Source organism: Ochotona princeps, chromosome 11 (genome assembly GCF_030435755.1).
Source record: "Ochotona princeps isolate mOchPri1 chromosome 11, mOchPri1.hap1, whole genome shotgun sequence".
Classification (NCBI taxonomy): domain Eukaryota; kingdom Metazoa; phylum Chordata; class Mammalia; order Lagomorpha; family Ochotonidae; genus Ochotona; species Ochotona princeps.
Window position 1 is genome coordinate 36,261,762 of NC_080842.1, and position 12,349 is coordinate 36,274,110.

Genomic DNA, 12,349 nt, shown 5'->3' on the forward strand with positions numbered 1-12,349 from the left:
GTTGAGTACATAATGTTAGGAGAAGAATTTCTGGTTCATGGGCTATGTATACATTCAACTTGAGTAAATCTTACCAGTGTTTCAAATTGATTCTATCTGTACTGATTACTGGTGAAAACCAGACAAAAACCACCCATGGTTATGTTCGTCAAATGCCCTGAATTTTGATCAACTGTCCTGTGTAGATCAGTTTCTTGATAAACTATTGAGAATGTATATTTACTATATCACATGGGATTCTGATAATTAATAAAGCAGAATTAAAAACTCACAGCTTGCATGTGACAGATTTTCTCTGCTGCTTGAAGCTTCGCAAGAATCCCTTGGCAAGAATCACATTCCTGATGCCTCTGCCATCACGGTGGCTCAGGGCTTCAGCCTGAGAGATGGGAGAAGACTCAGCTGTTCTCCAAGGCAGCTCCCAGAGCTCCGGCCCTTGCTAGGGCAACCATGTGGTTATCCTCGGTTAACCCTCCTGCCTCTTCCGTGAGGCTCCCCGTGCTTTGGCAGGTGGTGACATGTGGCTCCTGTGCCTGTCTTTCTCCTGGAAATTGAAATGCATTCGTTCTCTGCAACTGCCCTCAGACAGTCTGAAGCTCATATTTGACAGACACATGTGAGCAAGTGTCAGGAGAGACATGCCATGCGTAACTGGATGCTGAGGACAGAGAAAACAAAATAGGAAACCCAAGTGGAAAATTACAGCAGTGATAGGTGCTGCGAGTCATGAATGAGCTGCTTCACCCAGGGCAATGCTTAGAGCCATAGGAATTTATTCACTCACTCCTGGCCTGCCTCTGAAACACATGCTTTTAATTTTAAAAAAAGATTTATTTTTAAATGGTTATTGGAAAGTCGGATATACAGAGAGGAGGAGAGACAGAGGGAGATCTTCCATCTGTTGATTCACTCCCCAAGCGGCCGCTATAGCCAGAGCTGTGCCAGTTCAAGCCCAGAGCCTCTTCCAGGTTTCCCATGCGGTGCAGGATCTCAAGGCTTTGGACTGTCCTTGACTATTTTTCCAGGCCACAAGCAGGAAGCTGGATGGGAAGTGGGGCTGCTGCAATTAGAACCAGCATCCATATGGGATCCCGGTGAGTGCAAGGTGAGGACTTTAGCCATTAGGCTACCGTGCCAGGCCCACTTTTAATTTTTATGCTATATCATTTCCATTCTCCTAAAGAACATCTCCTGTAACCAGCATTGTGGTGTGATGTGTTATGCCACAGCCTATACTGCCTGTTCAAGTCCTCACTGCTCCTGTTCTGATCCAGCTCCCTGCTAACGCACCTCGGGGAGCAGCAGAGGATTATCCAAATCTTTGGGCCCATGAACCCACATAGGAGACCTGGAAGAAGCTCCTGGCTCCTGGTTTTGGCCTGGTCCAGCCCCAGCTGTTGTGGTCATTTAGGCAGTGAACCAATAGATAGAAGATTTCTTTCTATCTCTCCCTTTCTCCTTCTATAGCTTTGACTTTCAAAAAACAAACAGATATCAAAAACGTAAAAGAGCACCAAAAGAGGCAACTATGTTGCCTGGAGGACCATGGCCAACAATTCTCATATTAGTGATGTGAAGAGCTCAATGCAAAACTCCCTTGATGGGGCCAGCTCCTTGGCTCAACTTTGGATAATCTTTTACCTCCAAGTGCCAGCTTCCTGTATGGGTGCCAGTTCATGTCCTAGCTGCTGTAGTTCGCATCCAGCTCCCTGCTTATGGCCTAGGAAAGCAGTAGAGGATGGTCCAATACATTTGGAAACTGCACCTAAGTGGGAGACCTGGAAGAAGTCTCTGGCTCCTGGCTTCAAATCAGCTCAGCTCCAGCCGCTGTGGCCATTTGGGGAGTGAACCAGTGGATGGAAGATCTTTTTCTCTCTATCATTTTCTCTGCTTTTACAACAGAAATAAATCTTTAAAAAAAATCACTTGGATAACTTGGCCAATCTGCAAATATACTGGGTCAGGTGAGCTTGGCCAGAAGAGAGAATTGATGACTATTGATTTTTACACAGCAGGTATCTGAAATACGACTAATGGTAGCAATAAAACATTCTTATCAGCCTCAAAGTTTATTTCAAAGGTGAGAGAGTAAAACAGTTCAGAATGACACACCTGAGGCTTTAACCACTTGTGTCCTTGGCCAAGTTCCTTTACCCTGGATTGCTTTGGCTTGGTTCTAGGATGTAGTTTATCTTATACACTAGGTTACCTGCAGGCCATTAGCTTTGTGACTCTGTGTCTTGCTAAGAGAGGCAGTGCTCTAACTGAACATTAGAGTGCTCTAATTGAACATATCTAATTGAACATATCTAACTGATTCCTACTTTGTAGGGGGAGCCATTCTTTAAATCTTCTCTCCAAAATTTATGTTCAGAGCTTCTGGAGCTATTAGATGCCATATATGTTTTTTTTTTTAAGATTTTATTTATTTTGGGCCTGGCGTGGTAGCCTAGCAGCTAAAGTCCTCATCCTCACCTTGCACATGCCGGGATCCCACATGGGCAGCAGTTCTAATCCCAGCTGCTCCATTTCACATCCAACTCCCTGCCTGTAGCTTGGGAGAGCAATCAAGGATGGCCCAAAGCCTTGGGACCCTGCACCTGCGTGGGAGACCTGGAAGAAGCTCTTGGATCCTGGCTTTAGATCAGCTCAGCCCCGGCTATTGTGGCCACTTGGGGAGTGAATCAATGTATGGAAGATCTTTCCTCTGTGTCTCTCCTTCTCTCTCTAAATCTGACTTTCCAATTAAAAAAAATCTTAAAAATAAATATTTTATTTGTTTTAATTGGAAAGGCAGATCATATTACAGAGAGAAGGAGAAACAGAAAGATCTTCCATCCTCTGGTTCACTCCCCAAATGATGCGACAATTGGAGCTGAGATGTTCCAAAGCCAGGAGCCAGGAGTTCCTTCTGGGTCTCCCACACAGGTAAAGGGTCCCAAGGTATTGAATCGTCCTCTACTGCTTTAGCCGGCCTCAAGCAGGAAGCTGGATGGTAAGCGGAACAGCCAGAACATGAACCAGTACCCATGTGGGATCCTAGCACTGGCAAGTTGAGGATTTAGCCATTGAGCCATCATGCTGAGCCTAATGTTGTATCTTTTTCATTTCCTGTGACCATGAACATCCGCAACAATTTAATGCTACTGTATAGAACCACAAAACTGTTTTCCAAGATACTATTATTCATTCAATAATATTTGCTGCGTATTTATTTGCCGTATGATCTCAAGGAACTTGGAAGGTAATGACTGAGTTCCTGGGGCTATACTACAAAGCAGGAAGATACGAGAACAGTGAATGAGGCAAGGGGGAGTGCCAGGATCCATGTTTCTTCCCAGGGGACAGAGAAGACATTGAGGAAGCCAACCATCTGAGCTGAGAGGCACGCCGAATGCCATTTTCCCAGGACACACAGAGACTCGTTCTCCTAAAGGGAATGCAAGTAAAGAAAGGGCCATGCATTTAAGCAGAATGACAAGCAAGGGCTTGGCATACTTAGGACGGTCACTTGTCCTGGTTTCTAAGATCATACTTTACATCTGGCATAATTGTTAGCATTGCCCCTTTTCACTCTCAAAAAGTACCCCAGTTTAGATAACAAAATCGAAGGGCTCTAATGAATTCTGTTCCAGAGGCTAAAGCCACCCAAGGCTCATAGGGTCTCAAAGGTAGTAGAAGAGTCAGGAATGACTTGGTGCTTACCAGCTGCTTGGCTGCAAAATGGAGCTGCAATTAGAAGGTATTGGTGATGGTGATAGAGATGATGAATTTAGTGTTAGATCTGAAAGCCAGATCATCAAATCAAGATATTGGTCAGGACCGGAATAGGGCTTCTTGGGGCTCTTGCCTTTACCTCACTCTACTGAGTTGAATAGTGTCCTCCCCAAATTCATGCTCAGCAAGTGACAGTCATGTGCGACTGTGACCTCAAATAGAATTAGCATCTAATTAAATGAAAATGAAGTCATCCTGGATCACGGTGGGCCCTACAAACAATATGATAGAGATCTTTTTAAGAAAAGAATGATTGGCGCTGTGGCCCAGTGGCTAAAGTCCTCGCCTTAAACATGCCAGGATCCCATGTAGGTGCCGGTTCTAATCCCAGTAGCTCCGCTTCCCATCCAGCTCCCTGCTTGTGGCCTGGGAAAGCAGTCGAGGACGGCCCAATGCATTGGGACCCTGCACCCATGTGGGAGACTCAGAGGAGCTCCTGGCTCCTGGCTTTGGATCGGCGCAGCACCGGCTGTTGCGGTCACTTGGGGGGGTAAATCATTAGATGGAGGATCTTCTTATCTGTCTCTCCTCCTCTATATGTATCTGACTTTGCAATAAAAATAAGTAAATCTTTCTTTAGAAAAAAAAAAAGAAAGAAAAGGATGATTCAGGCAGATACAGACACCCTGGGAGAATACCACCTGACAATGGAGGCAGGAACCAGGGTGTGCATCCACAATCCAGGGAGCATTAAACATTGCCTGAGACCCAGAAGCTAGAAAAAGGCATGGAAGGATCCCACACCCACAGTTCAGTTTTGACATCTAGTCTCCAGCACCATGAAACAACACTTTCCTGTTGGTGTAAGCCACTGGTTTGCAGTGCCTTCTTACAGCAGCCCCAGGACACACATATACACATGACACTGTCTGGCAGAGAGGCAGAGGAGCAAATTAACTTATGGGACTTGGGCTTGGAGGAGTCATTATCGGTAACTGGAGATGGGGCTGGATGCGATGACCACGAGCAGGCAGGAGAGAAGCTCCGAAGACAGTGTGGGAGGAAAGAGAAGCAGAGAAGGCAGAAGGCAGAAATGAAGAAAGAGGAAATGGAGGAGGGAGGTGTTTCAAAAGAGGAGGTCTGCAGAGGTCAGGAGACTCACTTTTGGCTGTAGCTAATTTGGCATTGAGGTAATTGGTGACCTCATTGAGGTCATTTGCAAGATACTTTATTTAAAAAAAATCACAGGGTTTAGAAACCACCATGCAAAGGTCTAAGGAATGGGTGCCTTGTGAGTAAGGAGAGTGGGCACTTGGAGATGATTCAAGGACTTCAGGAAGGAGGAGAAGAATTGGGCATTGGCTTTAGGTATCAAACTGGGAAGGGCAATTTTTATTAAGCAATTGAGGCTCTCCATAATTGTGGAAACAGGGGAGGGGAGGGAAAACTTAGATGGAAGTTGTTGTGGGTGGCCAACAGATGGTCCATAGACATCTACACAAATACAGAGAGCATGCATCCTGCCCAGAATCTATGCAGTGTTCCCTTCCAGGCACCAGTACTCTGCCACCTCCTCTGGTAACTTCTGGGCCTTGGGCCATCTGCTAGAGGATAGATTCTTGAGGGAGAGGAATGCCACAACCATCCTGTGACAATGCTGTGGTAAAGGTGTGTATTGGGGGGAGTTGGTATCTTTGGGTCATGGGTGATGGAATGGGTATATCCTCAGCAGAGAAGTTAGGGGGTAGGATGACTCCAGTGAGGTCATGTGGCATGATTAGGGGAGAACACTTGAGTAGGTGCACTCTTGGGAGGTAGAGCAGACCAACACTTCTCATTCATGCTACATTTCCTTTCTTATTCTTGCTCATCACCCCCCTTTGTAAAAGGAGGACCAGTAAAGTGAGGCACTTGATAGCTCTTGCTCCTTCTTGTTTATTGGATTTGGGGTTCTAGTATAACATTAGCATTTGGTCCATTTCTTCTTTGGTCTGAGAGTCTTCTTTTGCTGAGAGTCTTCCCTGAGTATGAACCACACCTAGAGCCTTCCAAAACAGTACCGCCCATGGCAAAGCAAGACATCCTGGGATGGCAGGGCCATAAATATATGGAGGGAGGGGTGGCATATGTCCCAAGGCCCCTGCAGCCCTCTCAACACATGTATTTGACTTGAAATTAATCGGGGTAACTATGAACACCCACCATTATAATCAAAGACCCACAGCAAATCCCAGCGTGGTAGCCTAGTGGCTAAATCCTTGACTTGCATGTATGCCGGGATCCCATATGGATGCTGGTTTGTGTCCCGGCTGCTCCACTTCCCATCCAGCTCCGTGCTTGTGGCCTGGGAAAGCAGTAGAGGACAGCCCAAAGCTTTGGGACCCTTCAACTGCCTTGGAGATCTGGAAGAAGCTCTTGATTCCTGGCGTTGAATCAGCTCAGTTCTGGCGGTTACAGCTGAATGAACCAGTGGATGGAAGATTTTACTCTCTTTGTATCTTCTTCTGTCAATTTACGTTTCCAATTAAAAAAAAAAAAAAGACCTGCAGTACACCCTGGTGCCTAGGAGACACAATGCCTGCCACAGTTGTCCCCAAGCAAGGAGCCTTCTTTACGGGATATGACAGAGGAGCACATGGGAGTTGCAGGGGGATACCTAGCATTGGCTCAGTTCTTGATTGGATGGTAACATGTCTGTGTGCAGCTTGGGTGGATGGACAGATATCAGAGCTAGATCAATTAATGTGAAAAAAGCAGGATTTGGGGGAAAACCTGGGCCTCTTTTTCTGCCCCTCTTCCTTCCAGAAGCCTCAAATGACACGTTTTTCACAGTGAACTACATTACATTTTTTCTCTGTTCCCTTCACCATGTGCTATCAAGAACCACAGTCCCTCTGAGACAGGCATGTCCCAACCCAACAGTGTAGAGTCAAACAGTTAGTGATTGGCGACAGCAGGACTTGCAGGGACAGTGAGTCCACACCAGATGCCCTGCATTCACACACTCGGGAGCCTCCCCATCTAAGTGAAGCTTGCTCCCAGTATACCAGAGAAACACATGAAGCCTTCAAAATATCAATATTCAGAAATTTGACATGGCACTCCAGTGGAGCCATTCTCAGTTTCCTGGTCTGCTCCCAGGGTGAGGATCAAATAGCAGCCACTCCTGGGCTCCTTTGTCCCTTGTTCTTGATTGTTGCAGAAAGATCTGCTCCTTCTCTGCTGGAGTGTGCCTCAAGCACCGGGTTAGAGTGTGTGGGGTGCTGCCAGTTCCCAACAAGCCTTCCCCCAAAGGCCTGGGAGCAGGGCTGGCTGCTGGGTTCTGACGTCTGGTGGTGGGGGGTGGGAAGTGGCCAGCTTCTCCTTTTCGATGCCCTAGCACTGCTGTCCACAATGGTACTGTGAGAGGTGGTGAGGCAGACTGCAGGCTGGGTCTCAGAAACAACTCTCAGATCCACACTGGCAAACCACCTTGCCAAGGGACTGGCTATGTTGTCCTTGGACGTGAAGCCACAGGGCAGGGGTCAGGAGGCTGTCACCATCTTTGCCACTACCTTGCATTGCATGGTGCTCCTCAACATGTGTGAACCTACTGATCAGGCACTGCAGGCGGATCCACTGCCCACTCTATCTGTTCCTACCCTATGGGCTTGCCTTTAGGCAGCAGCAGCCTCCATTCACTTCCACTTTGCCTATCACTGGTTCATCAGCTGCAAATGATAACTGACATCAAGACCCCTGGCTGCAAGGGAGTCTGAGAAATACGGCTTTAGATGTCCTGCCTACTGCAGTGCAAGGAGTGTATGAAGGATAGTGTGCTCAGCCACGGTGTCTGTCACATAAAGGGAGAAAGTAATACTGAATACTTAGCGGCATGTGCTCCAAATAATTTCAACTGTGTACGATGACATTTGATAATTTTAAGAAGTTGTATCTGAAGATTGTGGGCATATTCATGTTACCAAGAATCCTGTTAATCATGCCAAGGATGAATTATCTTTACCAATATCAACATGACAAAATTCAGAGGCTGTGTGACCAATTAGGAGATACACATGTGTATACACACACAAACACACACATTTATATTTGTACATACATACAGCTGTACACGATACATCTACGTACCTGTACAGGATTTTGTATATATAGGACATGTATATATGTATGTACTAAAAAGAATGATTCATTTTATTTAAAAAATTATTTAGTGCACACACACACACACTCACACACACCATCTGCTGATTTACTTTTCTAATGCTCAAGAACTGGGAACTCAAGTTAGCTTTCCCACGTGGCTGACAAGAACCTAAACACTTAAGTCAACACCAAGGTGCACATTAGCAGAAAGCTTGGCTAGGAAGCAGAGCTGGCATTTAAAGCCAGGCTCTCACCTGGAATGTAGGCATCCCAAGTGGCAGCATAAGCTTTGTGCAAATGCCTGCTCCCTCTTTAACTGCACAAATCATACACGTACTACTCAGCCGGAAAAGCAGAGGCAAACAAGTTGCCTAGACTCTTCTGTCCCTGGTACAATAACCTCTTCATTCTTCCTACCACATGAATATCTCGGGAGTAGTGGGGTCAAAGAATGTGGTTTTGCTTTTTCATCTAACTTTGCATTTAATAATAATAATGTTGCACAATAGAACCACAAGTTTTAGTGTTTGCCTAACATTGCAAGGATACACAGGTTATAATTTATTCAGTTACTTCCCTCTGGTTGAACACTTGGGTTGCTTTATTTACTACCATGAATGATGCTTTAAAGAAGGCTGTCCTGAGTACTCAGGTTTTTCTGTTGCATGCCCTGAAGTAAGACTGTGACTTCCCTTGTGCTGCTTCAAAGGCATCCGTATGTTTTTTTTAAAAAATGAGAATCAACAGCTCCTGGTCAACATTTCTTTAAAAAACCACCTTGACCAAAGTGGAGGAGTCTTCTTGTGGTCATCACTAAACCACCGTCACATCCTGTGCAGTTGTCTTGGGAGTGACCATAACAGCTGTCAACACTGGAGCTGATGCCTCTCCCGCCTGTTATCGATGGGCACATACTAGTCTATCAAGCCCCAGGAGACTGCCCAGCTGCGGGGGCCCACGCCTTGGCGGGCAGAGCCTCCGCAGGGTCTCCTCCACCTCGGGTATCTCAAGGCCCAGTCTTTGTGACCAGAAGCCCTGCCCCGCAGATAAGGCAGGGCTGCCCTGGTGCTGCTGCAGTGAATCAGCTGGCGTTCTTTTCAGGCCCCCAAAAGGCATATACATGGAATTTCATAGGCAGAGGGACCCCACTCCTTCTCTGTGATTTTTCCTTTCCCCCCCTTGGAGCGAGTTATAACAAGGTATACTGGGTTACAATGGATTCAAGAAGTCAGCTGACTTGAACTAGCCCATCACAGGTCTAAAAGGGAGACCTATGCCACCTGCCACAAGGCTTTTCTCCCAGTCACTTGGCTTTCCCACAGGGAGCCCAGGCCTCTAACCATCTCTAATATCAAGCTCAAAGAAAACTGGCTGGAGCTGTCGTTAGAGGGTTATTGCTTGACTTGGTCAATCCAGGAGACCAAGAGGAGAAACACACTTAGCTGCATGTTTTCTATTTTCAGTCAGGAAAAAAAGCCCCTTGAGGTTCTTTCCAACAAGCAGCCTGGAAGGCAGCCTTGATTTTAACTGTCCCCAGTGGTGGCCTGTGCCCGCTGGTTGCATGAATGGTGCATAGCAAGGTATGGCCTCAATTCTAGAACTCCACCCTCCCACACAATCCTCCCGCCTCCCCATCCAACCACCCAGCTACTGTATAATCGACATTACCAACGACCATCTACCCCTACCCCAACCTTTTTCAGGCCTCTGGAATGCCAAAGCCTGCTAAGCCATAGGGTTTGCAAAACCACCAACTCTGGGGCGGAATTTCCCTGAGCGGCAGATACTGATCCCCCTCCAGCTCTGGCATGTCCCCGCGGGGTCCCGGCCTTCCCTCCCCATGGGTTATCCTAGGGCCTGCCCCTGGCGGGGCAGCACCACCCTTAGGTAGCCTAACTTCCCGGGACACCCCAGCGTCCCCTCTCGCCCCCGTCCGGTTGCTTGGAAATTTGCAGTGGACAGTGACGTCACATAAAAAGGCGGGTCCTCCCTGTCCCGCACACCAATGGCGCGGGCGCGGCCTGTCTCTTCTATTCCAGTGATTGGTGCTTAGGGCCCCTCCGCTCCACCCCAGCCCGCCATGGCGTCAGGCGCCGCAGCCCCGGGGAGGTGGTTCCCACTTTAAGAAGTGAAGTTTTTCGCCCCCTCCCCCTCCCTGCCCACCTCCCGCAGCCTCCGGCGCCCCGCGGGGCTGGCGGATGGAGCTACGCAGCAGCGGCGTAGGGAGCCCGGCTGTGGGGCGGGGGATGGATGGGGACAGCCGAGATGGCGGCGGCGGCGGCAAGGACGCCGGGTCGGAGGACTATGAGAACCTGCCGACCAGCGCCTCCGTATCCACCCACATGACAGCGGGAGCGATGGCCGGGATCCTGGAGCACTCGGTCATGTACCCCGTGGACTCAGTGAAGGTGAGGCGCGGGGCGACTTCGGGGACGGAGCCAGCAGCGCCGGAGAGCGCGCGCCCGCATGCTTGCATCCCGCGCCACACCAGCCAGAGGCAGCGCCCCGAAACCAAGCTGTTCACCCCCGGAGGCAGCGGCGTCGAGAGGGGGCCGGGCCGGGGTCCCTCCACATGAATACCTGCACAGCGCCACTCCTTCCGCCGCGCACCGGGCTCCCGGGGCACCCCCCCGCAAAAAAAAAAAACCTCCAGGGTGCCCCGGCCAGCACGCCGCGTCGCCGCGTGCCAGGCCCCGGTTGCTGGCTGCGTTGTGGCGTGGGAGGACGAGTGGCAAGCGTGGCTGGCCTCGGCGGCTCCGCACTGTCTGCGCTGGCGGTGCGCGGTGGCCGTCTCTTGCCCACACGTGCACCGTTGCCGGGAGCTCGCGGCGGGGAAGCGCCAGCAAGGCTCGCGCTAGAGATACGGGGCCCCGCCTGGCCGCGCGTCTCCTCGTCCCGCAGTGTGTGGCTGCAGCCCCCTGCTTCCAGGGTGGTTAGTGGCAAGATCGTGCAATTGGCAAGGGGACGTCCGGCTCTTGAGAGCACTTTTGGGGTTCCCGGTTCCGCGGCGCCCCGTGGGAGCCCTCCATTTCCGGTGCTCCTGCACCTCTCCCTCCCTCTCCTCTCCCCCAAGTTCAGGCAGTTGAGTAATTGGGGGACAGGGAGACCTGTGGTGACGTTTGTTTGCCTTTTCTCTGCTTGCTGGGACGCGGCCAGGCTGGCAGAGCTTGTCCCGTGCAGCCCTTTCTTACTACGCGTTGTGTAATAGACAGTTCGACCCCGGCCATTTCCGCAGGTAGTTTTCAGTGCATTTCTGCCCGCTCTAACAGGCGGATCCTGCCGGTTAGTCTGAAAACTCCTCCCTGTCAGCCTGTCCAGAAGGACCAGGAGAGAGAAAGAACGGTGAAGGAAGTTAACATGTCTGTTGGCTGTTGAATATGGCACTTTACTCATCTCAGAGGGACAGTGGCCTGGGGAATCCCAGATAAAGCAGCACGATGCAGAGATGGACAGATGAAGTTGCCTGGGCTGGGAACCAACCGAATCATTGGGTCTCTAGGTAGCAGTTACCTTGCACCCTATGGTGTTTAGAGCTCCCCCACCTGCAGCTGTAATTGCTGATCCTGGCCTCACCAGAGCAGGTATGCAGGCCACAAGCTCTGAATCAGAGGGCTGTCAGAGCTCTGGGTAGCTTTCCTGGAGCTCTCAGCGGCTGGACAGGCTCAGGTCCCATGAGAAAAAGCATGGGTAGTTGTTGTACCCGGAAGCCAGTCCCTCATCATGCTGCCAGGCCTGACCTGTGACCCCTTGGGTCTCTCCGGTTGGTACAGTGGGGAATTGGTGAAATGGCCCTTGCTTGGCGCTGTCACCAAGGAGTAGACAAGACCTTGTTGTGTAGGTGTACAGGGCTCCTCCAGGAAAGACCTGAAGTAGGAACCAGGTCGCACTGGTATTAGAAAATCGAAGATAGCTTTCATATTTTTTTAAAGATGTATTTTTATTTTTATTGGAAAGTCAGGTATACAGAGAGGAAAATGTTCTGTCCATTGATTCACTCTGTAAGCAGCTGCAATGGCCAGAGCTGAGCCAATCTGAAGCCAGGAGCTGGGAGCCTGCTCAAGGTCTCCCATGCGGGTGCAGGGTCCCAAGAATTTGGGCAGTCCTCAGCTGCTTTCCCAGGCTACAAGCAGGAAGCTGGATGGGAAGCAGGGCTACTGGGTTTATAACTGGCGCTCATATGGGATTCTGGCACATGCATGGCAAAGACTTCAGCCGCTAGGCTACCAGGCTGGACTCGATAGTCTCCATATTTAAAGTGATCATCTCAAGGGCCGTGGGCCTTCTGGGACAGGTTGGGAGCGGGGAGATGCTGTGGAAGCAGGTGACTGATCTGTGTCATGTCCAAAGGTGGATGTTCCATTGAGGAACTGTCGCTTCGGGGGCTTGGAAGTTGGATTCGGAGCCTGCTTTCTGTTGGTTTTAGAATTAGAATGAATTGGGCCTTTTGAGCTCTGGTTGACATTTATCTCACGTGTTTAAATCTTGTGCT

At 49.5% G+C, this 12,349-nt stretch overlaps 1 protein-coding gene and 1 long non-coding RNA gene across 3 annotated transcripts in view; both read left to right on the plus strand.

The window, feature by feature from the left end:
- The window catches only part of LOC131481389 (uncharacterized), a 49,493-nt gene extending 39,827 nt beyond the window's left edge, over nucleotides 1-9,666 (plus strand). The window contains exon 3 of the long non-coding RNA XR_009246279.1: nucleotides 9,564-9,666. This is a non-coding gene — a long non-coding RNA (uncharacterized LOC131481389). The remainder of the gene's footprint in view (nucleotides 1-9,563) is intronic.
- A 182-nt stretch (nucleotides 9,667-9,848) lies between these two features.
- SLC25A37 (solute carrier family 25 member 37) overlaps nucleotides 9,849-12,349 on the plus strand; it is a 35,815-nt gene continuing 33,314 nt past the window's right edge. Inside the window, exon 1 of one of the 2 annotated variants that reach the window (XM_058670022.1) lies at nucleotides 9,849-10,268. In XM_058670022.1, the coding sequence (XP_058526005.1) occupies nucleotides 10,059-10,268 (210 nt within the window). In that variant the 5' untranslated portion in view covers nucleotides 9,849-10,058. The remainder of the gene's footprint in view (nucleotides 10,269-12,349) is intronic. The other variant, XM_004579058.3, reaches the window with a different exon arrangement.